The 27,675-nt window shown below is 40.5% G+C and overlaps 1 protein-coding gene across 1 annotated transcript; it reads left to right on the top strand.

Moving 5' to 3' along the window:
• Positions 1-878: 878 nt before the first annotated feature.
• DDX21 (DExD-box helicase 21) lies at positions 879-26,842 on the top strand. The gene is made up of 15 exons (XM_030334743.1): positions 879-1,035; positions 2,940-3,377; positions 5,581-5,656; positions 6,544-6,722; positions 8,404-8,521; positions 11,807-11,992; positions 13,092-13,237; positions 14,062-14,211; positions 14,599-14,760; positions 15,959-16,078; positions 17,138-17,211; positions 20,524-20,683; positions 21,471-21,605; positions 24,337-24,381; positions 25,194-26,842. The coding sequence occupies exons 1-15, from the start codon at positions 949-951 to the stop codon at positions 25,461-25,463; spliced, it is 2,346 nt and encodes a 781-aa protein (XP_030190603.1). The 5' UTR covers positions 879-948; the 3' UTR covers positions 25,464-26,842.
• The last annotated feature ends 833 nt before the right edge of the window (positions 26,843-27,675 follow it).

Here is a 27,675-nt window from a genome sequence, read left to right as displayed (position 1 = left end):
GTATATTGCCCCAATTATGCAAGATATAGAGACCTGTATTTTTAATTAAAAATTTTTTTACGTTTTACTTAGAGTGCAAACAGGGGCAGAGAGAGAAGGAGGTAGAGGATCCAAAGCAGCAGGCTCTGCACTGACAGCAGTGAGCCCGACCTGGGGCTCGAACTCACGAACCCCCAGATCATCACCTGAGCCGTCCCACGCTCAACTGCCTGGGCCACGCAGGTGCCCATAGAGCCCTGTATTTTCTATAGAGGTCCGTGTGGTTTGGGTGCTCTTCCTACTGGTCCCAAGGACGGTTGGGGTGCCTCTCTGTGTCTTCAGAATAACTGATACTCATCTATCTTCCAACAGTCTATAACATTTCTTTATGACAAGTATTGTATATTCTCTGTTAACTGAATCCTAGCCTTGTTTCTCCTGACACCTGACACTGAATGCTTGGGGGATGTTTACGTGCATGCAATTAGGAATGACATATCCGACTGAATTCTAATTCTTATCCAGGCTTGCGAGTCTGGGCAGCTCCTTTCAGTGTCGACGTTTCCACAAGGTGATCAAGAAGACACATTTACCGCGTTTGTGCGTGAAAGGATCTTGCAAACTCCAGCAATCTAATATATACACTGAAGAGACACCACGGAAAAACAAGTTATTTATCAGGTCGGGGGTTGGGGGAATCTGACTAGTGTTTACTAACTTTTGTGGTTCCTCCCAGTTGGTTGGACTCCTCAGGCGTTGTAAGCGGTCAATTCACTACTCGCAACCAGCGGGAGCACCACAAGCTCAGGCGCTACCGCGTGGGCCGTGGCGTCTCTGGGACTTTCTGCTTCCGCAGGAAATGCTTTGCTTCCGGAAGTGACGAAAGTGGGTGGGCTAAATGGGTAGTAGTGTCTCTTCCTCTCCACGCGGTGGAACTGACTGGTCGGCCTCAGTTGCTTGTGCTGAAAGATGCCGGGGAAACTCCTTAGTGACGTGGATTTGGACTCAGACACGGCCACGGAAAAACTGGAGACACCGCGAAAGCAGAATGCGAAGGTGCCATCGGGGGCTGAGGGTCCTAGGGTGCTGAGAGGAGTGGGGTACAGGATGGGCGGGGGTCCGGCTAAGGAGCCCGTGGCGCACACGCGGACCCGGCGCGTCCAGAGCCCGGCCGTGGGGCGCCGGGGAGCTGTGCCGGCGACGGGCGCAGGCGGGCCCGAGCTGGGGTGAGCACCGCTCCCATGTGGTTCTGGAGTCTGGGCGCCCCGCACCTGGTGCGCAGTAAGATGTTCACGGTTGGGCCCCACGTTGCTGGCTCAGGCTCAGACCTGACCGGGTTTGAGCGTGCGCGGAGGGAATTGTCAGTCCTGGTAGAGACTTGAAGCTTTAGCCTAGACTAGCCACACCTCAAACCCACCTGCACACGTGGGCGGCGTGAGCAGTGACATTTTACTGTAGTAGTTCGGGAAATACAGTTTTTCGGTAAGCAACCTTTAGAAGATGAAGTAATTCAGTTCGGTTTAAGGTCTATTGACCAGATTTCCCGTGGAAATGTAACGTGTTGTGGTGCTAACGGCACACCGTATTTTTGATAGAGGCCAGCAGTGCGTAGTGGTCTTAAGTTACCTTGATACCTGTCTGCCTCTTTACTGTTACTTCCTTAGCGATTTCACTTGTGACTGGGTGTCTGTTCTGAAATAAGGTCAGTCAGTGAGAACAAACATTGTCCCTGAATTTGTATCCTACATGATTTAGAATTTCCTTTCCTTGGCTGTTTATGGGCCTTTTTGATGGGGAGCTTTTACAACAGCAATATTTTGGCGTTGTAGGAAGCCGAGGGAGCACAGACTTGTCCCCACAGGTGGGGAGGAAGTGGTCCCGGTTTGCCTGCTCAGCGTCAGTGAAGGTATTCAGTTGTGGGATGGTCAAGTGAAGAGGGACGCGGCCAAACTCCATTACATTCCAAGAGAGGCCACTGAGTTAGGAAATCCTCTTACTTAGTGGAGCGAAGCGATGAGAGAACTGAAATCTTGTGGGGAGACCAGATTATTTTTCAGATGTCTGAAAGATGATCATGTGGGAAAGATCACCCTCATCTGTGATTTGAGAGTGGAGGCGGGGCCTGAAGTTTCAGGGAGGCTGATTTCAGCTAAATGTTCTAGTCTTCATATTTCTGTGATTGGCCTTTCAGAAAGGTTTTAACAGAGGCTAAGCACCTGTCTATTTGATTTCAGTAATATTAAGTAATTAACTTTCAGGAATAGGAAAAGTTGGAAAAGGTCACACATTTCAGGTAGGAGCCGTAGTCTGATTTGGCTTTGAGGTTTCACCCATTCCATTTCCTAGTAACTTATGCTTTTTTTTCCTCTTTAAATTAGATCATCTTCTTTTTCTTATCACGTGATGATTGTGGGGTGATAGATTGTGGGATTTTATAGCTTTTTGGTTCATAAAGTGTCTCTGTAAATTCATTTGCACTTGTCACATAGCCAAGACAGATATTATGAATTCTAGCAGAGAAAGAAATCTGCTTAATATTGTCCATCTGTGGACATATGTGGCCTTATTGCTCTATTAGAATTAAATTAAACTGTACTTGATCACTTTCTGTAGTTGTACCTCTTGACGACTCTTGGAGCATCCCATAAGAAACCCCAAATCTCTTATGAAAACTTGATTTTACAACTTGTTCAACCAGCATGAATTAAATAGTTGCCAAGAGGCATTCTCTTCTGAGCTCATGAAGTCATTGATATACAATGTACTTATTTCCATATAACTAAGAAATGGTACTAAAAAGCATAGTGTTTTGTCTTATTGAAAGGAGAAGGTACAGACGTTGAAACATGCCCCAAAATTGTGTTCTTCATAATTACATGATCTTGAAATAATCGAGAATTGATGCATCATACAAATGTATACATGCTTTGCTCAGTAGTTTGTATTTTTTAATTTCTTAGAAGGGTAAAAAAGAGAAGCCAAAGTCTAATAAGACTGAAGAGGCAACAGAAGTAAAGGAAGAAACTATTTCCCCCAAAGCCAAAAAAATTAAAAAGAAAGCCGAGTCTTCTGAGATTGACATGAATTCTCCTAAATCCAAAAAGGCAAAAAAGAAAGAGGAGCCATCTCAGGATGACATTATTTCTCCTAAAACCAAAAGTGTGAAGAAACCAAAGGAGTCCTTTGAAAAGAAAGTTGTTTCTCCTAAAACCAAAAAAGTAATGAAAAGTGAGGAGCCTTCTGAAGAAGAAATAGGTGCTCCTAAGCCGAAGAAGATGAAAAAAGAAAAGGAAATGAATGGAGACATTGGAGAGAAAAGCCCCAAACTGAAGAATGGATTCCCTCATTCTGGACCTGTCTCTAACTCCAGTGAAGAAAGTAACAGTGAATTAGAGCAGGTAAAGTTGCATTTTCATATGTAGAGCGTATCTTTCATTGTGGTTTCAGATAAATAAGTAGGTAATTGCTACCTAGAGGCAACAGAAGCAGGAGAAAATTTGATGTGTTGACACTTTATGGGGGGTCCCTTGAGCTGCATGCTGCCTGCATTCAGGGTAAGACTTCATCTTAAAAATAGCTTAAAGTTAGAATGTTTCCTTTGCAAAGAAACAGGCCTATTTAAGTTTAGGGAATGTCTTCTCTCCACATCTGCTTATTTGCAAGTCAGAAATTAAAAGGAGAGATTATAGTTATGCAGATAGGCCCTAGCTTCCCTCTGAGGGGTTTCACCAAAAAATCTTAATTAGTAGAGCTACTGAAAAGGATTTTGTTTGATTTTGCATAAGTTTTTGTTTGGCCATTAACTCAAGTTGAACCTGATGATTGGATGTCCACTTGGAGGTAGTTCTGTTACCTTTCAGAAACTCAGTCATCAAAGAAATCCTAATTCTAATAATTTTCTGTTTGCCATAGGTCATAATCAACATCTAAATTTTTTTTCCTTGGTTCATATCCAGGTGCCCCTCAAAATAAATAGGTAAATAAATAAATTTTTTTCCTGATTATAAATAAGTGATTTACAGAATTAGGAAAATATAGACATTTGGGGCACCTGGATGGCATCTGACTTTGGCTCAGGTACTGATCTTAATGGTTCGTAGGTTTGAGCCCCAGGTCAGACTCTGTGCTGACGGTTCAGAGCCTGGAGCCTGTTTCTGATTCTGTGTCTCCCTCTCCTGCTGCCCCTTCCCCACTTGCTGTCTCTCTCTCAAAATAATAAAAAACATAAAAACATTTTGTTTGCTAAAAACAAAAAGTTCCCTAGAATTTCAGCATTCATTAATTCAGTAAATATTAAATACTCATTAGGTATAGAGGTAACCTGTTGTTGAATGCTGTTTCTTTACAGTACTTTATATATATATATATAACTATTTTTTATCAGATTAGGATTGTACTATATGCAATCTTGTCTCCTGCCTTTCCACTTTTATTTAAACATTATATTCTATTGTTTTAATGTTTACTTTTTGAGAAAAAGAAAAGACAGAGCATGAGTGGGGGAGGGGCAGAGAGAGAGGGAGACACAGAATCCGAAGCAGGCTCGAGGCTCTGAGCTATCAGCACACAGCCTGATGGGGGCTTGAACCCATGAACCGCGAGATCATGACCTTAGCCAAAGTCGGCGCTTAACCGACTGAGCCACCCAGGCACCCCTAAATAATAAATATTTTCATTGGTTCCATAATCCATTATATAAATGTTTAGAAAAATCACTTAATTCCTGTATTGAGCATTTAAATTTTTTACTATCAAATAATGCCACAGTGACCACTTTGTCGTAAATGTTTGTTTCTTATTTTCTGTGAATATATGTGAAAGATGTGGCTATGCAAAAGGGTTAATGACCTGTTCAGCAGTATAGTAGTCCCCCCTCATCTGATGTTTTTCTTTCTGGGGTTTCAGTTGCCCCCTGTCAACCACGTTCAAGGGTAAATGATTCTCCTCCTGACACATTGTCAGAAGGACAGTAGTAGCCTGATGCTGCATCACAATGCCTACGTCATTCACCTCACTTCATGTCATCACATAGGCATTTTATCAATCCTGTATCATCACAAGAAGTATGAGTGCAGTACAGGAAGATATTTAGAGAGAGACCACATTTGCATAGTTTTTATCATGATCTATTGTTATAATTGTTCCTGTTTATTATTAGTTATTGTCATTAGTTTGTTACTGTGCCTAATTTATAAGTTAAACTTTATCTTGGGTATGTGTGCATAGTAGAAAACAGTATACTTAAGGTTCTATACTATTCAGGTATCCACTAGGGGTCTCCCCTGTGGATAATGGAGGACTCCTATATATTGGTATGGGATGGCAACAGAATAGTTCTTAGTTGAGACTGAATCTGCCTTTACTAGCCACACATAGTATATCTACAGTATATATTTGCATTTTCCTTTTGTTAGGGTTTTATAGATGATTATGATTTCCTTTTTGGATCTTAATTTACCTACCAAAGTTTCTCTGTCTTTGTGGTTGATTTGGAAGAGATGTTTTCGAATAGGTTCTTTTGTTTCTTTCTCAGAAGGCGTCTTTGTGACTACCTGTGGGATTAAAGTTACTGATTTCTTTCTGTGGCCCTTTACTTGATAGGAAATACCTGTGGAACAAAAAGAAGGAGCTTTCTCTAATTTTCCCATATCTGAAGAGACCATTAAACTTCTCAAAGGTAATATTTTGGAACTATTGTATAATGTTACTGTATATTATTTGGAAGCACTCCACTATTTTTGTTGAGATGAAGGACAATATGTGGAACCGCATAACAACTTAGATCTGTATATATAGTATAGGACCATACTGGTGATGGCTTTGCTGTCTCTTAAATAGGTGATTAAATTTTATTCAAACCAATGTGTATATTCAGAAGTGTGAGGACTGATTGTTCTGGTACAAATAAATGGTTCATGCCATTTATTTGTATGGTTCGTATTTTCTTTGTTATTCTCTCCCGCTTCGTGAGGCATCTCTTCATAATACCAACTTGACTCAGAACTCAGCCTAGCGGTGTGCCTCTGAACAAACTAGGTAGTCACATGTGTGGGTAGGTGTTTTCTGAATCAGGTGTGGCATAGTCTGGACTGCACATCCAGATTTGGGGCTTCTGTTGACCTATGGATGAGATTACACGACAAGTAACTAAATTCTAAAAAAAAATGTTTGCTATAATTTGGTACTTTATTTTTTTTTTATTTTTTAGAGAGTGCAAGAGTAGGGAGGGAGGCAGAGGGAGAGAGAGAGAGAGACAGTCTCAAGCAGGCTCCATGCTAAGCACGGAGCCTGATGTGGGGCTCAATCCCAGGACACTGGGATTGTGACCTGAGCCAAAATCAAGTTGGACGCTCAACCAGCTGAGCCACCCAGGCACCCCTAATTTGGTGCTTTAAAGTTTGTTGATATTTTTCAGTCAAGCAGATTCTTCACTACCAGAATACATTGGAGCCTGACTTTGTAGATATTGACAAGAAAGTAGAATTCTTTAATTCTCTAGGACCAGAAACATGGCTGGGATTTTAAGAACTGCAATGTCAGGTAACATGGTAAATTTGTTCACAGGCCGTGGGGTGACCTTTCTGTTTCCGATACAAGCAAAGACATTTCACCATGTCTATAGTGGAAAGGACTTAATTGCACAGGCACGGACAGGAACCGGGAAGACCTTCTCCTTTGCCATCCCTTTGATTGAGAAACTTCAGGGAGAACTACAAGACCGGAAAAGAGGCCGTGCCCCTCGGGTAACTATCTTTAACACAGACCTCAGGGGCTCCAACTCTGTAGTATAGTTTTTTTCTGGGTTCTCCTTAAAGTGTTTTTTCCTTTTCCTTTCCTTTCCTTTTTTTTTTTTTTTTTTTAATTTTTTTTTTCAACGTTTATTTATTTTTGGGACAGAGAGAGACAGAGCATGAACGGGGGAGGGGCAGAGAGAGAGGGAGACACAGAATCGGAAACAGGCTCCAGGCTCTGAGCCATCAGCCCAGAGCCTGACTCGGGGCTCGAACTCCCGGACCGTGAGATCGTGACCTGGCTGAAGTCGGACGCTTAACCGACTGCGCCACCCAGGCGCCCCACCTTTTTTTTTTTTTTTTTTGGTATCTTGAGATCTTTATTTGAAGCTAAAGCAGGATTATTCTCTTAAGATTGTTGGCCACAAACCTGTGTATTTAAATATTGTAATCTGCCCCATGGTTGTGACTGCCTGTATTATTAATGCTCTTTGTGTTCCCTTCAAACTATTAGATGCCCCTGCAGCTCACAGGTTTGATCAAGTGTCTGACCATTTTTGCCTAGATGGAGAAAGCAGTTTTAAGTAGAGATGCATGAGTAGAAGGAGGGGTACTCAAAGAGGTGAAGAGGCCAAGCTTCCTTGTCAGGCTGGTGCTCATCAGGTTCATTTCTGGAGAAACTGGCATTTGACAAACCTTAACCTCACTGAAATGCCAATGTGGTCATCATGGTTATGGGTTCTTGTGCTTGACTTTCTGGCCCTGCCCCATTTGTTTACTGGCCTTCCAGTGTCCATACTCACCCCTCATTAATTCATTGTTTATTGCTGTAAACAAATGCAGCATTAAACAAATGAATTATTCCAGCACTTGGAGTTATTCCAGCCTACACGTAGTGGATGTTCAGTAAATATCTGTTGGGTGAATGTATCTGATGAATTAGTGAACATTGTTCTTAAGTCACACTTGCTTCATGCTGTTACCCTACTTAAGGATCTGTAGTAGTTTGACGTTTTATGTCTTGTTGGGTCAAACTCCGACTGCCCTGGGATTCAAAGCCCCTCACCATGTTGGTCCTGCCTTAACTTGTCTTTGTTCTACTTTAAGTTTACTGTAATGTAGAGGTTCAGTCGACAGGTTTTGGAGCCCAGCTGTTCGAATTTAAATCCAGGCTTTGCTTCTTAGCCTTTTGGTTCAAAATCTTGTGTGTGTTTACTATAGGTACAGTTGTCAGGTCAGTAACTTGTGAGAATTACAGAAGAATGTGTAGTAAGCGTGTAGTAGAGCCTGAGACAGTAAAAGCTCAAAGATTAGCTAATGTTGTTATCCTCAGTGGTGTTACTCCTTGCTCGAGTTGTTGCTTTTCCTGGAATGGTTTTTTTAAGTAGTAACAGCTCCACGAAACTCCCCACTTCCTCCAGCCTACTCTGGGCAGCCCTCCTGGAGCACCACAAGTTTGGGCATCTACTTCTCTTCTGATTGGTAGGATCACAAACTTTTCTTCTGAGTAGATTTGTCAGGGACTGTATTACATTTATGATCCTTCCCCACACGAAACTATGTTGCAAAGCACATAATAGATGTTTTGAGAATACTTGGTAGGATGAGTTGAACCTTCTGATGAATTTCAGATTTGTTAAGAAACAAGTACTTCACGATACTTTGAATTCAATGATTAGTTTTTCCTTTTCAGGTACTGGTTCTTGCACCCACAAGGGAGTTGGCCAATCAAGTAAGCAGAGACTTCAGTGACATCACAAGAAAGCTGGCAGTGGCTTGTTTTTATGGTGGAACTCCCTATGGAGGTCAAAGTAAGTAAATCGAAAAGTGAGGGAAGGAAAATGTCAACCATTGTTGGGTGCCCTGGTAGGCTTTCTCTGACCTTGACATCTGTCTTTACCTGGTTTAGTCATTTATAGTAGTTTTCTTTTGTCATCATTCTTTTTAAAAAAGTTTTTTTTAATGTTTGTTTGTTTTTGAGACAGAGACAGAGTGTGAGTAGGGGAGGGGCAGAGAGAGAGGCAGATACAGCACCAGGCTCCAGGCTCTGAGCTGTCAGCATAGAGCCCAATGCGGGACTCGAACTCACCAGCCATGAGATCATGACCTGAGCTGAAGTCGGATGCTCAACCAATACCACCCAGGCGCCCCTCTTTCGTCATTACTGTTTAAAGATGATCAAGAACATCGTCCTGCATAGTGATGCGTAAAATCCTGTATATAGTTCTTTGGAGTTTTGTGTTATTTGCCTATGTTTATCTAAAGGAGGCTACAAAGGTATCTTACTGAACCCAAGAGGATAGAGTCCAGGGGGCTCTTAGAACTAGAAGGTCATGATTCAGAGTTACTCTTTTTATCTGTCAAAGAGGATGGATCTGGCTGTTTTGGGGTCTTTGTTTCTTTCTTGCTGTAGGCGGGCCTTCCTCTGAGCCCAGGGGCCAAATGTTACAGGCCCCTATTGTAGGATTCCATTACTTACCAGTTCAAGACCTGGAAGCTTTATTAGGTAGAGCAGATAATATAATTCAGGAAGGGATTTAAGGCATTAAAAATGTTAGTATTGGCATGCAATGCTTGTGACTTTCTTTCCAGCTTTGATTGAGTGAACTAGGCTTTGGCATCAGAAAAGTGTACATTTGAATTTAGACTCTGCTCACAGTGTGATTTGAAGTTCAGGGTGCTTGATTTTTCTTTTCGTTTGCTTGTGTGAAAAAATAAGTTTAGTGAATTCACCCTGCAGGGGTGTTATGAGGATTGAATTGGAGAATGTAGAGTGCCTGGTGAGACCCCTAGACTGCAAGAGCAGTTGAGTAAAAAATTGCATTATTAACCACCTCACCTCATTATACTGAATTCCATTTTCTTGAACATCTCTGTGCCTTCTGGGAATACTTACCCTTCTACCCTGTCTCATTCTTTCTATACCTGATTACCCTACTGTGTATACAGTTCTTTCTTCCTTTTTTTTTTTTTTTTTAATTATTTTAAAATTTACATCCAAGTTAGCATATAGTGCAACAATGATTTCAGGAGTAGATTCCTTAATGCCCCTTACCCATTTAGCCCTTCCCCCTCCCATAACCCCTCCAGCAACCCTCTGTTTGTCCTCTATGTTTAAGAATCTCTTATGTTTTGTTTTTATATTATTTTTGCTTCCCTTCCCTTAGTTCGTCTATTTTGTATCTTAAATTCCTCATATGAGTAAAGTCATATGATGTTTGTCTTTCTCTGACTAATTTTGCTTAACATAGTAACCTCTAGTTCCATCGACATAGTTGCAAATGGCAAGATTTCATTCTTTCTGATTGCTGAGTAATACTCCATTGTATATATATACCGCATCTTTATCCATTCATCCGTTGATGGACATTTGGGCTCTTTCCATACTTTGGCTATTGTTGATAGTGCTGCTATAAACATCGGGGTGCATGTGCCCCTTCGAAACAGCATACCTGTATCCCTTGGATAAATACCTACTAGCACAATTGCTGGGTCCTAGGGTAGTTCTATTTTTAATTTTTTGAGGAAGCTCCATACTGTTCCAGAGTGGCTGCACCAGCTTGTATTCCCACCAGCAATGCAAAAGAGATCCTCTTTCTCCGCATCCTCGCCAACATCTGTTGTTGCCTGAGTTGTTTATGTTAGTCATTCTGACAGGAGTGAGGTGATAATCTCATTGTGGTTTTGATTTATATGTCCCTGATGATGATGTTGAGCATTTTTTTCATGTGTCGCTTGGCCATCTGGATGTCTTCTTTGGAGAAGTGTCTATTCATGTCTTTTGCCCATTTCTTCACTGGATTATTTGTATTTTGGGTGTTGAGTTTGCTAAGTTCTTTATAGATTTTGGATACTAACCCTTTATCTGATAGGTCATTTGCAAATATCTTCTCCAGTTCCGTCGGTTGTCTTTTAGTTTTGCTGATTGTTTCCTTTGCTGTGCAGAAGTTTTTTATTTTGATAAGGTCCCAAGAGTTCATTTCTGCTTTTGTTTCCCTTGCCTCTGGAGACGTGTTGAGTAAGAAGTTGCTGCGGTCGAGGTCAAAGAGGTTTTTGCCTGCTTTCTCCTGGAGAATTTTGATGGCTTCCTGTCTTACATTTAAGTTTTTCCCATTTTGAGTTTATTCTCTTGTATGGTGTAAGAAAGTGGTCCAGGTTCATTTTTCTGCATATCACTGTTCAGTTTTCCCAGCACCATTTGCTGAAGAGACTGTCTTTACTCCATTGGATACTCTTTCCCGCTTTGTCAAAGATTAGTTGGCCATAAGTTTGTGGGTCCATTTCTGGGTTCTCTGTTCTGTTCCATTGATCTGAGTGTCTGTTCTTGTGCCCATACCGTACCGTCTTGATGATTACAGCTTTGTAATGCAGCTTGAAGTCTGCGATTGTGATGCCTCCAGCTTCGGTTTTCTCTTTCAGGATTGCTTTGGCTATGCGGGTCTTTTCTGGTTCCATACAAATTTTAGGATTGTTTATTCTAGCTCTGTGAAGAATGCTGGGTTATTTTGATAGAGATTGCTTATATTTCTTTAAGATTCTCATTCTAGAGGCACCGGGGTGGTTCAGTCACTTGGGTGACCAACTCTTGATTTCAGCTCAGGTCATGATCTCATGGTTTGTGGGATTGAGCCCCATGTTGGGCTCTGCTCTGAGAGCGTGGAGCCTACTTGAGATTCTCTTTGCTCCTCCCCCACTCGTGCTCGCTTGCTCTTTCTTTCTTTCTCTCTCTCTCTCTCTCTCTCTCTCTTTCTCTCTCCCCCCCCCCTTCTCCCTCCCTGTCTCCTTCAAAATAAATAAACTTAAACAAAAAAAAGATTCTCATTCTCAGTTTGTCTGTGAAACCTTGACACTTTGTGTTACCAAGGAAGTCCTTCTTTCCTGGTGCTTCCATCTCCCACTGGTGCATTTTTCTGGACTGTCACTTCTTATCTGTTCTTCCCACTAGATTAAGGAGTGCCTTGAGTATCTTTATCTTTGATTCTTAGCATATTACCTTGTATTGTAGTTAACATTTTAGAATAAAAATATATTTAATTGGTACCTGAGACTAATAAAAGGATTTAAAACCTAGTATATCTTATTGATGTTTTTTATAGTTGAACGCATGCGGAATGGGATTGATATCCTGGTTGGGACCCCAGGTCGTATCAAAGACCACCTGCAGAATGGCAAGCTAGATCTCACCAAACTTAAGCATGTTGTCCTGGATGAAGTTGACCAGATGTTAGATATGGGGTTTGCTGATCAAGTGGAAGAGATTTTAAGTGTGGCATACAAGAAAGGTAAGCTCCAAATTCAAGGAAGTGATAAAAGGATTACAGGAAGGGTGGTGATTAAGTGGTCTTCTAAGAGTTAAATGAAGCCTTAAATTGGGGGATGATTTATTTTATTTAGGAAACTTAAAAAAAAAAACAAAAACCATGATTTATCACACAATAATGGGGAAAGTAAAAGATAAAAGAAGAAAATTTGATACTCTGCCAGCTTGGCGTGTTTTGCTTTTGGTCTATTTCTTCCTGACTTTGTACTATTGTTGCATATGTGTGTGTGTTAATTATAATCTTATGCATATAAAAATTTGGCATTACACTCCATGAAGAGGTTTTGCCATGATTTAATTCCATCTGTGTATTTTGATTTTTAGATAATACAAATAATTCTGCCTATAGACATTTGTATGCAAATAGCTTCCTTCACGTCTCAGTATTTGGAATTTATTTTTTAGGGTAGATGTCCAGAAATGAAGTTACTGAGTTGAAAGTTATAAATAGTTCATGTTTCTCGATGTACATTGTCAAGTTGCTCTCCAAAAGGGCTTTACTTATTTACCCCACCATTTGAAATACTGTATGAAAATGCAGTGTTATTCAAAGAGCAAACTAAAAAAGGGGGGCTGGGGTGGGGCTAAGGAAGTTTTTTAGTACCTGACCTCAAAGAATGAATAGACTGGAATTCTAAACTCAAAATACTCAGGAAATGCTAGAGAGTAGAGACGAATATAGAATCTAATCTGTGTTGGTGTTTATTGTAGGTTATTTACTTAGTGATCTAAACGAGGTGGTTACTGGTCTTGATGAACAGGTGTTTTCCAGGTGACAGGTCTCATAATGGACAGATTTCCTTCGTGGTTCATAAAGGCCAGGGTCAGAAAGCAAAATAATTTTAAAGTACTTTTGGTATTTCAGGTCTCCTTTACATAAATTACATAGGAAGTATTTCTTTGCCCATTAGGAATCTTTGTGTCTTTCATTTCTGTGTCATCAGTGCCTGGCTTGGCCTCAGGCGGTTGCTGTTGCATGTTGATTGGGGAAGAACTGGGTGAGGTGGAGTACTGTGTAGGCTTATTTGGGTTATTCATACTGACTTTTTTTCCCCCCAAAGATTCGGAAGACAATCCCCAAACATTGCTTTTTTCTGCAACCTGCCCTCATTGGGTATATAACGTTGCTAAGAAATACATGAGATCTACATATGAACAGGTGGACCTCATTGGTAAAAAGACTCAGAAAACGGCAATAACTGTGGAGGTAAATGATTTATTCAGTTAGAATTTTGTATATCATTTTTTCCTTGTCTGATAATATTAAGACTGGGAAATACAAACTGTTTTTCCAGATAAATACTAAATCCATGTGAGGATCCAAGTAAAGATCTATTTCTGTTTGTGTTGTGTGTGGTTATCTGTGTTCTCTAAGTTTCATTATCTGGTACTCTGATTTCAAAATCTTTCGGAATCTGTCTGAATTTTGTAAATAGAAAGAAATTACACTAGAATTGATTGACTTTTTTTTTTTTTTAAGATTATGTTTTTAAGTTGTCTCTACACAAAATGTGGGGCTTAAACGCACAATCCCAAGAGTTGCATGCTCTACCAATTGAGCCAGCCAGGTGCCCCAACACCTAGAATTTAAACACTCAAGGGCAGCAGAGATATCTAGTACTTTGTTTTGTAGCTAATTTCATTTTAGGGCCCAGCACCTAGAATTCCTTTCACCCAAGGAATAGACATGCACGCTAACTGACTAATCGCAGTTTTAAGTGGATGAAAGGACAAAAAAAATACTGAAATTTTTCTCTGGTCAATTCCTTGGTTTCCTGTAGGAATCAAGGGAATGACATTTCTTCTTTTGTTTTCCTGGTTAGTTCAGAAAACAGAGGAACCAGATGCTCTTTGGAGAAAGGGGAATGGCTCCCTGTGTTAATGAGTTTGGGTTTTTTTCTCTACACAGTGGTGGCGGCAGTCTGCTTTAGTCCATATTAAACAATTGCTTCTAGCACCGCTAGTGTTGAGCAGGTGATTTCCGGTTCCAGGTGGGCTTTACTAAATAGATCTTTTTTCCACTCCTATAAGCACCTGGCTATCAAGTGCCACTGGACTCAGAGGGCAGCAGTTATTGGGGATGTGATCCGAGTATATAGTGGTTTTCACGGACGCACTATCATCTTCTGCGAGACCAAGAAAGAAGCCCAGGAGTTGTCACAGAATGTGTCCATAAAGCAGGTTGGTTCTTCCCCCTTTTTCCTGTAGGGAGGAAGCATCTTTCAACTGATAGACCCCATTAACATTTTAGAGTTCACCTGATCTGACAGTCTCCTCTCACAGATGAGGAAACAGTGTCTCAAACCCAAGGTTACACTGACAAAGTAGGTTTGATCAGTCTGTCTAGTGTTTTTTACCTAGTAAATATAGCTGGACACAGTTGATCTAACGACCAAGGAGTAGAAAAAATTTGAGGCTTGTCTGTGTAAGGCATATGTTTTTCCCTTTACGTTATTTTCAGCAGAACTATCACCAAAATCCGAATGTCCTTACAGGCCTGATTTGTTGTGTTAAAAGTAGCTGGATTGTTGGATCTGGTGTTCTTATGCCAGTTTATTTCTTTGGCAGGATGCCCAGTCATTACATGGAGATATTCCTCAGAAGCAGAGAGAAATCACTCTGAAAGGTTTTAGAAATGGTGATTTTGGAGTTTTGGTTGCAACCAATGTTGCTGCTCGTGGGTTAGACATCCCTGAAGTTGATCTGGTTGTACAGAGTTCTCCACCAAAGGTAAGTGTTCTATACTACAGTTTTGTTTTGTTTTGTTTTGGTTTTTGGGGGGAGAGGATACTAAAACAAATTGGAAGTTGTATGGTCTAGTTTCATGTGGTTAGTAATAGCTGTCTCTTTTGAGTGCTAGGAAGCTGTGGTGATTTTTAAAACAAACCTCTTCTGAGGTCCTTCTCTCAGAACTGATAGTTGAGTGGAAATGTGGTCAGTGGCCAGAGGCTGGAAAGATTGTTTCTTGTTGAAGGGAATTTTGGTTGGCTCATGCAGGTAGTGCAGTTGTGAACTGGGCTTTGAAGATGGGTAGGACTCCAGCGGGGTGAGGGTAGCATAAACCCATGAACTACAGGATAAAGAAGGGAAAAAAGACCTGTGATTAATAGCCTCTGTGGGTGATGAGAACCTCTTAGGGAGGGGGCCGAAGCATCAGGTTATGTGGTATGAACAGTGCTTCCTGTAAGTAAAAGTTGGTCTGAAGGAGCCTCCTCTGCTCCCATCACTTCAAACGTGAGGACCCCCACAAATTGGCAGATTCCTCAGGATTAAAGGTTGTTTTACAATGATAGAAAAAATACCTGATTACTGTGAAGTCACCAGTTCTTACAAAGGAAGTCTGATTAGTGTGTGACATACATGTTGTTTAAGGGAGCCTGTAGAACTGTGCTGTCTGATTTGATGGCCACAGCTATGTGTAGCTGTTTAGCACTGGAAACAGTCTGAATTGACATGTGTGTTCTAAATGTAATATACACATTGGGGTTTTGTTTATATTTTAAACTTTCTATTATGTACTCTGGATTTTGAAGACATACAAAAAAAGAATGTAAAATATCTCAGTGGTCTGTTTTTTTATGTGGATAGTATATTGAAGTGATATTGAGTTAAAGAAGATATATCATTAAGTTTTTTTTTTTTTTATAGCTTCTTAGTGGGTTACTACAAAGTTGAAGATTGAAATTACTTACGTGGTTCTGTAGTACAGTACTATTTAGATGATGCTTTTTTCAGATTTGCCCATAGGATAGGAACTGCTATTCTAGAGATTTTTTTAAAAATGGTCACAGTTCTTTAATTTAAATTGAAGTGCTAAAGAACCGAACACTCTGGGTGTAGATTAAAACCACCACACTTGCCTCTGCATAGACCACTCAGGTCTTTGTCTCTTTTTGTTCAGTGTCACTCATGTCTCTTACTTCAATAGGATGTGGAATCCTACATTCATCGTTCTGGAAGGACGGGCAGAGCTGGAAGGACGGGGATTTGCATCTGCTTTTATCAGCACAAGGAAGAATATCAGTTAGCACAAGTGGAGCAAAAAGCGGTAAAACTATGTTCTTAGCTTTTCATTCAGCAAATGTTGAATTCTAAAGTCAGTCTTTGTTGTTATTCGATTTTTATTAATTTTAAGTTTTTATTTCTAGCCTGTTGCCATAACTGAAAGCTTGTTAGGTACATGTTGTTTTATACATTGTACTATAACATAAAGCCCCTTTTGAATGAAATAAGTTTGCATTTGAAAGCAGTGGTTTTGTTTTTATATTTACAATTACATGGGTTATTTTTATGTTTGAAAGGCAGTTTTCAGACAATGATAACATGAACACACCCCAAATATTTAAGCATAGATTAGGGGGTTATAGGAATTACTTTAAAACCAAAAGGATAAATTTAAAATGGAGAGAGGAGACTGATTTTTCTGACAGATTAATCTCTCCCCATATCCAGACTTATGGAGGAGAGGAGCACTTTACAGTGCAGAAAGCAAGCACTCCCCAGCCAGGGTGATTGTCATTAACAGCAGTGATTAGCATATGCCTTGAGAATGATGTGATGAGACAGCATTCATCTCTGGTTTTCTTCCCCCAAATCCATAATCTCAGTCTTGAGCACGCAAAGAACCCGAGGCAGCCTCACAGTGAGGGACAGAATTCTATAAAATACTTTGCCAGCACTCCTTAAAACTATCAAGGTCATGAAAAATCAGGAAAGACAGAAACTGCCAGAGATCAGAGGAGACTAAGAACATATGATCACTGAATGTAATGTGTCACTGGAACAGAATAAGGGTATTTGGAGAAAAACTAGTGAAATTCGAATAAACTCTGGAATTCAGTTAATAGTAATGCTGCAGTGTTGGTTTCTTGCCTGTGGCAAATGTACCATAGTACTAATAATAGGGAAATTCGGTGCATAGTGTACAGGAACTCTGGGTACTATATTTGCAACTTTTCTGTAAGCCTAAAACCATTCTAAAATTAAAAGTTTATCTTTTAAATGTGTAATAAGTATGTTTGGTAATATAAAAAATTAGAGAATTTAATCTCAGTGAAAACAATTGATGGCCATATTGTATATTAAACTATGGTTCTTTTTCTTGTAGGGAATTAAATTTAAACGAATAGGTGTTCCTTCTGCAACGGAGATAATAAAAGCTTCCAGCAAAGATGCCATCAGGTATGTTTCCTACCCACTGCTACGTCTGTTGTAGTGCTTGTTCCATTTACTGCCTAGCTTTGTGCAGAAATGAGATTTGGCTATCGGATTTATGTATTGACAACTTACAACCTATTTGTTATAAAAATAGACTGTGCTTAAGTAAAATTTTACAAAACAAAAGTCCTAATTTGTATTTATCCCTACCCAATCCTGTTCACCAGAAGAAACCATTATTAATAGTTTGGTTTGTCTTGGGCGTTTTAAGGAACCGTATCTTAGATACAGTATGGGCACTTACCGTGTGGAGATTGATTAGATTGGGTCACAAGATTATACTTCACAACATCATCGATCTAGTTCCTCAACTGGTGGGAATGAATTGATTATTTCTTTAAGTTACTCCGAGATGGTGAGGATTAGATTAACTAACAGTGTTTGTCACTGGAGGTGCTACTGGCATTGGGGGCAAGAGAATTATTTCGTGGGACTGTGCTACAAATTGATGGATAGTTAGTTGTTTAGCATCTCTGGCTATGCGGTGTATGCTGGGGGGCGAGTGGGGTTGGCATTACAAAAACCAGAAGGTCCTGACTATTTTCCAAACGTTTCCAAATGGTGGCCTACATTCTCTGCTTAAGAGAACCACTGAATCTGGGGGCGCCGGGGTGACTCGGTTGGGTGTCCGACTTCAGCTCAGGTCATTAGAGCCCTGTGTTGTGCTCTGTGCTGACAGCTCAGAGCCTGGAGCCTGCTTCAGATTCTGTGTCTCCCCCCTCTCTCTCTCTCTACACCTCCCCCACTCACACTCTCTCTCTTCTTCAAAAATAAATAAACTTAAAAAGTAAAAAAAAAAAAAAAACCCACTGAATCTGAGGGGCACCTGGGTGTCTTAGTCGGTTGAGCATCTGACTTCGGCTCAGATCATGATCTCATGGTTCGTGGGTTCAAGCCCTGCATCAGGTTCTATGCCAACAGTGCAGAGCCTGCTTGAGATTCTTGCTCTTTCCTCTCTCTCTCCTGCTCCTGCTTTCTTTCTCTCCTTTGACCTTCCCCTGCTCCTGTTTTTTTTTTTTCTCTCTCAGAATAAATAAAACTTAAAACAATTTTTTTTCAGAGTTTATTTAGAGCATGTGCACTCTGTCTCTCAAATAAGTAAACATTTTTTATAAATAGAAGTCTGTGATCAAAGGAAATGCTTTGTGTTACCATATTAATTAATGGCTCAGGAAAGTTCTCCAAATGAAAATAATTTAACTCCGTAATTTTCAAATTTTTTTTTAGCATGGCATACTTTCAGTATTCTGTAGACAGGGTTCCCTATGACACTACTTAAGGAAATTTGGGATTAGATGGCCAGGAAGGAGAAAAGAGGACAAGCTGGTGTTGTATGTAAGATGTCCTGTAAAGTGGCAGTCTTGCTGAAAGAGGCTGCCTCGGGTGGCCTTGTTCATTTGTGTCCTTTTGAAGATGTGACATTTATTATCACCAAGATAATAGTGATTCTCTAACAAGTGTGTAGTCTCATAAAAAGTCCTTATCATTTTTAACCTGATTTAGAAGTCTTTTTTCCTTTTTATTGCAGAATGGAGGGGCCTCTGGGGGGCTCAATTGGTTGAGCATCTAACTCATGATTTCTGCTCAGGTCGTGATCCCAGGGTCCCGGGATTGAGCCCCACATCGGGCTCCATGCTGAGCGTGGAGCTTGTTTAAGATTCTCTCTCTCCCTCTGTTCCTCTACCCTGCTTGGGTGCGTGCACGCTCTTTCTCCGTCTCTCTAAAACTAAAAAAAAAAAGTTAAAAAAGGGGCGCCTGGGTGGCTCAGTCGGTTGAGCGTCTGACTTTGGCTCAGGTCATGAACTCGTGGTTTGTGAGTTCGAGCCTCATGTCGGGCTCTGTGCTGATAGCTCAGAGCCTGGAGCCTGCTTCTGATTCTGCGTCTCGCTCTCTCTCTGCCCCTCCCCCGCTCATGCTCTGTCTCTCTCTGTCTCTCTGTCTCTGTCTCTCTCTCTGTCAAAAATAAATATTAAAAAAATAATAATTAAAAAAAAGTTAAAAAAAGAATGGAGATAGCTATAGTATTTTTTGATCCGTAAAGTAGCATATGCTTATTATTGTAAGAAATGTTCAGGGGCACCTGGGTGGCTCAGTCAGTTAAGCATTGGACTTTGGCTCAGGTCACAATCTCACGGTTCATGGGTTTGAGCTCCATATTGGGCTCTGCACTGACAGTGAGGAGCCGGCTTGGAATTTTCTTTCCCCCTCTTTCTCTGCCCCTCCCCCACTCATGCTTTCTATGAAAATAAATAAATAAATTTAAAAAAGAAAAGAAATGTTCAACATCTTTAATATCACTTTCAGTAGCAGCATGGAGTTCCATTATATCTGTCTCATGGTTTATTTAACCAGTCCCATTTTCTTACATGTTTTGTACCCTTTAAAAAAATTTTTTTTAATGTTTAGTTTTGTGAAAGAGAGAGTCCATGTGCCCAAGCAGGGGAGGGGCATAGAGATAGAGGGAGACCCAGAATCCAAAGCAGTCTCCAGGCTCAGAGCTGTCAGCATAATGCCGGATGTGGGGCTGAACTCACAAACCGTGAGATCAAGACCTAGGCCAAAGTCAGTATACTCTTTCTATATTATCAATAACACTGTGGTGAACATCTTGATATTTGTTCTGTTATTTCCTTGGGATAAAACTTTGTTTAATTAATTTTAGAGAACATGCGAGCAGGGGAGAGGGGCAGAGAGAGAGGGAGAGAGAATCTTAAGCAGGCTCCATGCTCAGTGCAGAGCGTGACACAGGGCTTGAAATCATGACCTAAGCAGAAATCAAGACTCAGATGCTTAACCAAGTGAGCCACCCAGGTGCCCCAGAATGAAACTTTTTTTAATTTGATAGTAAAATCAAATTAGATGTAATCAAAGGGATGGCTTTCTTTCTTTTATCTTTTAATTAATTTATCTCTTTTGAGAGAGGGAGAGGGAGTATAAGCAGGGGAGGGGCAAGGAGAGATAGAATCCCAAGCAGGCTCCACAATGTCAGTGCAGAGCCTGACATGGGGCTTGATCTCACAAACTGAGATTATTATCTGACCCGAAATGAAGAGTTGGATGCTTAACTGACTGAGCCACCCAGGCACCCTAAGGAATGGATTTTTTTTTACAGAAATGTGGTGATTATACATATACATTGCATCAAAGTGATGTGTGTTAGATATATAAAAGATTTGGTTTGGAAGTTACTGATTTATCTTGAGATGCTGTTGTCTTGAAAATGAAATATGTCCGCTCTTTCCTTTCTCCTAACAAATATACTCAATCACACCATAGGCTTTTGGATTCTGTGCCTCCCACTGCCATTGGTCACTTCAAGCAGTCAGCTGAGAAACTGATAGAGGAGAAGGGAGCCGTGGAAGCCTTAGCAGCAGCACTGGCCCATATTTCAGGTGCCACGTCAGTAGACCAGCGCTCTTTGATCAACTCAGATGCGGTAAGGCTTCCTGTCGAACTCTGACACTTGGGGTAATTTTGAGTTTGAGCAGGATTTAAAAGGGTTCAGTTAGACTTCCCAATTGTTTTAACTTTTGTATGAAGGTAGGTATATATATATATAAACAAATCCCATGGAGAAAGAAAGTAGATTACTCATTTCCACTGTCTCAGTTGGGGGCAATGACATTGACTGCTAATGGGCATGTGGTTTATTTTTTGCGTAATAAAACATTTTGGAATTTTAGTTAGTGGTGGTGGTTGAAACCTTGTGAATATACTGAAAACCCGTGAATTGTATACTTTAAAATGGTGTACGATATGGTATGTGAATTGTATGTCAGTTTTTTTAATCCTCCAAAGAAAACCTCAACCACTTAAAGACCTAAAAGCATATGATACATTTGGTCAGTATACCTAGAAACTTAAGGTGTATGCATTTTTTCCTTTTTTTTTTTTTAATTGAAATTTTTGAGACAATTGTAGGTTTACATGTAGTTTTAAGAGGTAACACGGAGAGATTCCTTTGTACACTTTGTCCAATTTCCCTCAGTGGTATCATTTTGCAAAACTATAATGTCACAACTGGGGTACTAACATTGGCACAAACCGTCAGTCTTGTTCAGAGTTCCCAGTCTTACTTGTACTAATTTATGTGATTGTGTTGGGAGAGTGGTATATGCTTTTAGGAGGAACTTCTCCAGAAATAGTTTAGAAACATGAGAGCAATTTTTTTTATCAGTTAGGTTTGTTTTTGAGACTAATTTTGTTCCCCTCTTTTCTCTAAGGGCTTTGTGACCATGATCTTACGATGCTCGATTGAAATGCCAAACATTAGTTATGCTTGGAAAGAACTTAAAGAGCAGCTGGGTGAAGAAATTGATTCCAAAGTGAAGGGAATGGTTTTTCTCAAAGGAAAGCAGGTAAGTAATGTTGTGACCCTGCTTTGGTTCAGTAGCTTAATGTGGACAATAAAACACCAAATGTAGGCTTCTCCCTGTTGTGTGGGGATGGTGCATCTTTTTGCTCTGTATATAGTCTTCGCTAGGCGATGTCATCCCTGACCCTCAGTTGCCTGCCACTTAGTGATGGACAACTACCTCATCTGGTATCTTTAGCCTGAACTATCTGCGTGCAGTGCCGGACATGAAGTCCCAGCTGCTTCCCTGACATTTCTACTCAGATGGGGTTATTAAACAACATAAAATTATTCAAAATTGAATTCAGAATCTTTAATTCAAACCTAAAATTTTAATTAAAAAAAATTTTTTTAATGTTTGTTTATTTTTGAGAGAGACACAGAGTGTGAGCGGGTGAGGGGCAGAAAGAGAGGGAGACGCAGAATCTGAAGCAGGCTCCTGGCCCCAAGCTGTCAGCACAGAGCCCGACGCGGGGCTCGAACTCACAAACTGTGAGATCATGACCTGAGTGAAGTCGGATGCTTAACCAACTGAGCCACCCAGGCGCCCCAAAAACTAAAATTTTAAATCTTGCCTTCCAAACCTGGTGTTTTTTCTTCTGAGTCTTGCTGTCAGTTAATGGTAGACCAGCACAGCAGTTCTCAAACTGTTTGGTCTAATGACCCTTTTACATTCTTAATGAATGGTGAGAGTACCAAAAAGCTTTTGTTTGTGTGGGTTGTATCTATTAGTGTTTACTGTGTTAGAAATGAAAACTGGAATTCGAAAACCAAAGAATACCGTTCCATTTGCCACCAGAGCTGTGGTAGCATCACGGGTAAATGGTCTCTGGGAAACTCCACTTTGTGCTTATGAGAGTGTGAGAGTGGAAAGGACACATATTTTAGTATTAGGAAAATTGTTTTCACTTTGTGGAACCTCCGCAAAAAATCTCAGGTTTCCCGGGGGGCGTAGACTGTACTTTGTAAACCACTTGCTTAGAGAACCAGATCTGGTTTATCATCACCTCGCTGCATGTCTGTGTTTACCTCCTTAAGGAACTTAAGTATGGGTTACAGTCTCAGCTTTCACATGGCGGATGAGTCTTCACGAGCAGGCTCCTGCTCCCCTTACTGCCTCCTCACTGCTAGTACCTCCACTCTAGCAGTGCCAAGTACACCTTGCTTTCTGTCATTCTAAGTGGCTCAACCTGGTGTTCACGGTATTTTTTTTTTCCTCCACATTACTTATGGTGTGGCTTAACCTTGAGTCTCCCTGTGAAGCTTTCCCTGGCCATACAGTAGAGTCGGGGGCACCATATCCATACTTCAGGGTTTTTAGGGCGTGCCTTTATTCAGGCAAATTTTATCTTGCTGGGCTTGCTTATTGACTGAGAGCCTTGAAGCCTATGATGTACTCAAGGGCAAAAACGATTTTTTAGTTATCTTTATACTTCAGTGAGTGGCTGGTGTTAAATACGTAATAATTTTGTGAATGATGATCCCCACAAGTGGCAAAATCCATCAGTACCTGATGCGACCTGTGGTTATGGTTGGGTGAGTTGTTGGGTGGAAGTGGGGTGTTCCTCATAAAATGTTGCAGTTAAAGATAGCTAGGGAAGAGGAGTGCCTGTGTCCGTTGCAGGGGTGGTTCTAACTACATTTGTGGAAACCAAGAAATAGGATCTCCTTAACTGGAGGTGATGGCACTGCTATGGTCCTATAAAGTGTTTATTTTTGTATTTTTAATATATATTTTTAAGTTTACTTATTTTTAGAGACAGAGAGAGCAGGGGAGGGCCAGAGAGAGAGGGAGAGAGAAAATCCCAAGCAGACTCCACGCTATCAGCCCAGAGTCCAATGCAGGGGTCGATCCCATGAACTGTGAGGTCGTGACCTGAGCTGGAATCAAAAGTTGGATGCTCAACCAACTGAGGCACCCAGGCGCCTGTATTTTTTTGTTTAAAAAGAAATGTTTATTTTGTGAGAGAGAGCCTGTGTGCATGCAGGGCTGGGGGGGAAGGGCTGGGGGGGAAGGGAGGGAGGGGGGGGAGAGAGAGAGAGAGAGAGAATGAATGAGAATATGAATCCTAAGCAGGTATCATGCTGTCATCACAGAGGCCGGAACTCAGAAACCTGTGACATCGTGACCTCAGCTGAAATCCAGAGTCAGGCACTTAACCAACTGAGCCACCCAGGTGCCCCAAAAGTGCTATAAAAACCTTTTTATTAGAGCAAGGTGAATTGTGAAAACCTAGAAAATTAACAATGGAAAATCATTTAGTTTTCTACTTTTAGTTAGGTCATCCTGAATAGTAGACACTTTTTCTTACAGAAAGCAGTGTATTTTAATGTAGACCATTGGTTTTGGGGCCATACTGAACAGATGTTTAAAACCTGCTCTATTTCCCAGGTGGGGGCCTTTGACTTAGCCTCTCCAAACCTCTGTTTCTTCAGCTCTAAAATGTAGCTAATAGCTACTTGAGGAATTAGCAGTATGATAGCCAAGAATGATCTCTAGCCAGTTCTAAATCATTTTGACTCCCTTTTTAAAGTATCCTTGGGTTTTTGCTGTTGAGCTTTTGGGAGGTATGATATGTGTTGGCATTGGTTGAAAGTCCCATCTAAAATTCATACCTGGAGGGTTTTTTTGGTTTTGTTTTTGAATATAATTTTGAATATTATATGGTCTTTTGGAGCACACTGACAATTGTGGTGAAAGGCTGAATTGACTTGGCATTTGTTTTGATTTCCAGGGGGTTTGCTTTGATGTCCCTACTGCAGCAGTAACAGAAATACAGGTATTCTTTCTCTTGGATTTTGAAGTTAACATTTAAGTTGTAAAACGTTCATTATTGAAAACACAGAATAATGGAAAAGGAATCAACAGCTCTAGTCCCTTTACTAAAAGACAATTAAGAGTTAATGAAGTTTAGTGTTTTTTTTCTCCTAGCCTTTTTATTCATATATTTTTCTTATTCAGCCTGTTTTCCTTCTTTCCTTTATCTATAGAGTTATGAACAGTATCTAGCTTTTTCCTCCTGTGTATGTTGTATGGGGTTTACATAGACATCTTCAATTGCTCTATCTTCATTTAGTACTGCTGTGAGATATGGGTTTGTGGTATATTTGCATGTTTTACTACCTGACAGCTGGGGATACAGACACTTAACTGACTCAGCCACCCAGGCGCCCTGAAGGTTGTGTTATTTTTAACCAGTGACCTTTTATTTATTCTTATTTTTATTTTATTAAAGAAAGCTTTTTTTTGATGCTTATTTATTTTTGAGAGCGAGAAAGAGAGCAGGGAAGGGGCAGAGAGGGAGGGAGACAGAGAATTTCAAGCAGGCTTCGCGCTTGTCAGCTCACAGCCTGATGCGGGACTCGAATTCCCAAACCGCAAGAGCATGACCTGAGCCGAAATCAAGAATTGGATGCTTAACTGATTGAGCTACCCAGGTGCCCCTAACCAGTGACCTTTTAAATTCTAAACACTTAGGTTATCAATCTGGCTTTTCTTTAGAGAAAGGGCAAAAATACTGTCTTTCTCATGCTTTATAAAATCAAGTTCAATAAAAATCAGAGCAGGTAAAATAATACTATCTCTCCACAGGAGAAATGGCATGATTCACGTCGCTGGCAGCTATCTGTGGCCACGGAGCAACCAGAGCTAGAAGGACCACGGGAAGGATATCGAGGCTTCAGGGGACAGCGGGAAGGCAGTCGAGGCTTCAGGGGACAGCGAGAAGGAAACAGAAGCTTCAGGGGACAACGGGAAGGAAATCGAAGCTTCAGAGGACAGCGATCAGGAGGTGGCAACAAAAGTAACAGATTCCAAAACAAAGGCCAGAAGCGGAGTTTCAGTAAAGCATTTGGGCAGTAATTTCAAATAGAGGATTCATACGGCAACATGGAACTGAACACTGATTTTCCTATGAAGTTAAAAGCACATGTGTTTCCTTCTTGACCACTTGCCTTGTCCCCATCTCTCCCAGAGAGACAAGCTTCATGGAAATTATTTCCATCTGATGATTATCACTTGTAACTATTGCTGTTTCTGTATTAGGTTTCTCTTTTGAAAAGATGTATGAATTCGTAATATTTTTATTCTGATGCATTGTCTGTAGGTTACAAGACCAAGTCAAGCATGTATTTGCCCATACTTTTTAAGTTGAGGTGTCTCTGTATTTAAATAGTGTCCTTCCCTGAATACCTATGGGGAATGCAGCAGTCTCTGGAGAGGCACTCTGAGCAGTCGAGGCTTACCTGTAATTGGCATTCTTCAGCCACCTGCCTAACAGTGACTCACGTGGTCCTGTAACATGTCCTCTGAGAAATAGTACTGAGCAATGTTTTGAAGCAATATTTCAAAATTGCTGGGATGCAATACATTTTATGCCAGCATGTGCTCTAGATTTGAAGAACAGTGATAAATTTGATGGGAGACATTATGTAGATTAGCCATCATTATGTACATTTTGATACATTTTTAACTCTTCAATGTAAGCTGAATTCATGCTTCAGGAATTCTTCACAGATTTTATCTATTTATGTATATATAAAGAAGTATTTTAATAAAAAACAAGTGTCTTTAAGGAATTCCAAATGTATAAGGTGGCCCTGTAACTTTCTTTGTAAGTAAGGAGGCTGAATAATAGGTGCTTGATGATAATGTACTCCACTTCCTGTTGGAAGATTAACATTATTTACCAAGAAGGAATTAAGGGAGTGGGGGGCAGAGATTTGCATTGATGACAAGAGTCAGGAAATCCACTGAAAATATTTTTTACATGTGAGAAAGAAACATTCATCTCAAGAGCAAAGAAAGGAGCAAGTGAAAATACATGAAAAGCATTCTTTTCATGGTAAACAACAGGTCATTAATGTTTCTAGAAATTGACTTCTAATGGGTAAACTGGAGTTTTAGGTAGAATGATCCAATGGTTTCTCAGAGGCCTAGTTCCTATAGTCACAGTATAGGATCTATTTCTGTTAGACTGCCATTCCATTGAAAGGTTTTAGCTGCTTAGAGACTTCCTTTTAAGATAATCTGTGTATGGTTATTTTTGGTTGTAGCTTTGAGGGAACTGACAAATTTTATATAGCCCCTGGTCAGGTAACTCTGAGTTCTCAAATACTACTTCTTTGGGAAACTTTCTGCATGGTGCAGGAGCTTAAGAGTGGCATTGTTTTCTTGCCTTAATTCCTAGAAATTCTGGACTGGGACTCTCAGGGAATAAACTCTGATAGGAGAAGTTAAAATACATGGCCTGTCTTGTTTTCATTTGATTATTTTTGAACAATTGAAGTCTTTCTAAGCCCTGGTTTCTTTTGCTCCATCAGATCTCTTTATCCAACTGCATTTTACTCTGTCATCTTGCAGTAAGGGGTTCAGATAGCCAGCTCAACTCTTTAAATGAAATTAAAAAAAAAAAAAGTTTTAACATTTATTTATTTTTGAGAGACAGAGAGAGAGCATGAGCAGGGAGGGGGCAGAGAGGGAGACACAGAATAGCAGGCTCCAGGCTCTGAGCTGTCAGCACAGAGCCTGGCACAGGGCTCGAACTCAGGGACCACAAGATGATGACCTGAGTCAAAGTCGGATGTTTAACCGACTGAGCCACCCAGGTACCCCGCCAGCTCAACTCTTTGATGCTTGAGGCAATGTGTCCTTTCTCTGTTTGGACTTCAGTTCTGTCCTTCAGTCCTAACTGGATGTCTCTGTGTTCTCAGCAATTATCTTGGCTTTTATTTCTTGATCCTCTTGTCAATTTTACCATTTTCCTCCCATTCCTCATGGCTTCCATCAAGCCACAGGAGAAGGTGTTTGATAACAGACAACTCGTGTCTTATGGATTATAATTTATTAGATTTCAATTTTGCTCAAAATACTGAGCATATTTTAATAACAACCAAAGTATTTAATCAAGCAGATTCAGAGGACACAGTACCTGTCCTTTAGGGAAGAGCAGTTAAAACCTTGATGTGGATTAGCCCACAGAAAAATAATCAGGCATAAATCAAGAGTAAGGGAGAAGTTTAGTGGGAATTGCACTTGACACAACTTAATTTTATGGAAAACATGGCTGTTTTCA

The sequence above is a fragment of the Lynx canadensis genome, chromosome D2 (assembly GCF_007474595.2).
Source record: "Lynx canadensis isolate LIC74 chromosome D2, mLynCan4.pri.v2, whole genome shotgun sequence".
Lineage (NCBI taxonomy): Eukaryota > Metazoa > Chordata > Mammalia > Carnivora > Felidae > Lynx > Lynx canadensis.
This window is presented reverse-complemented; position numbering and strand designations above follow the sequence as displayed.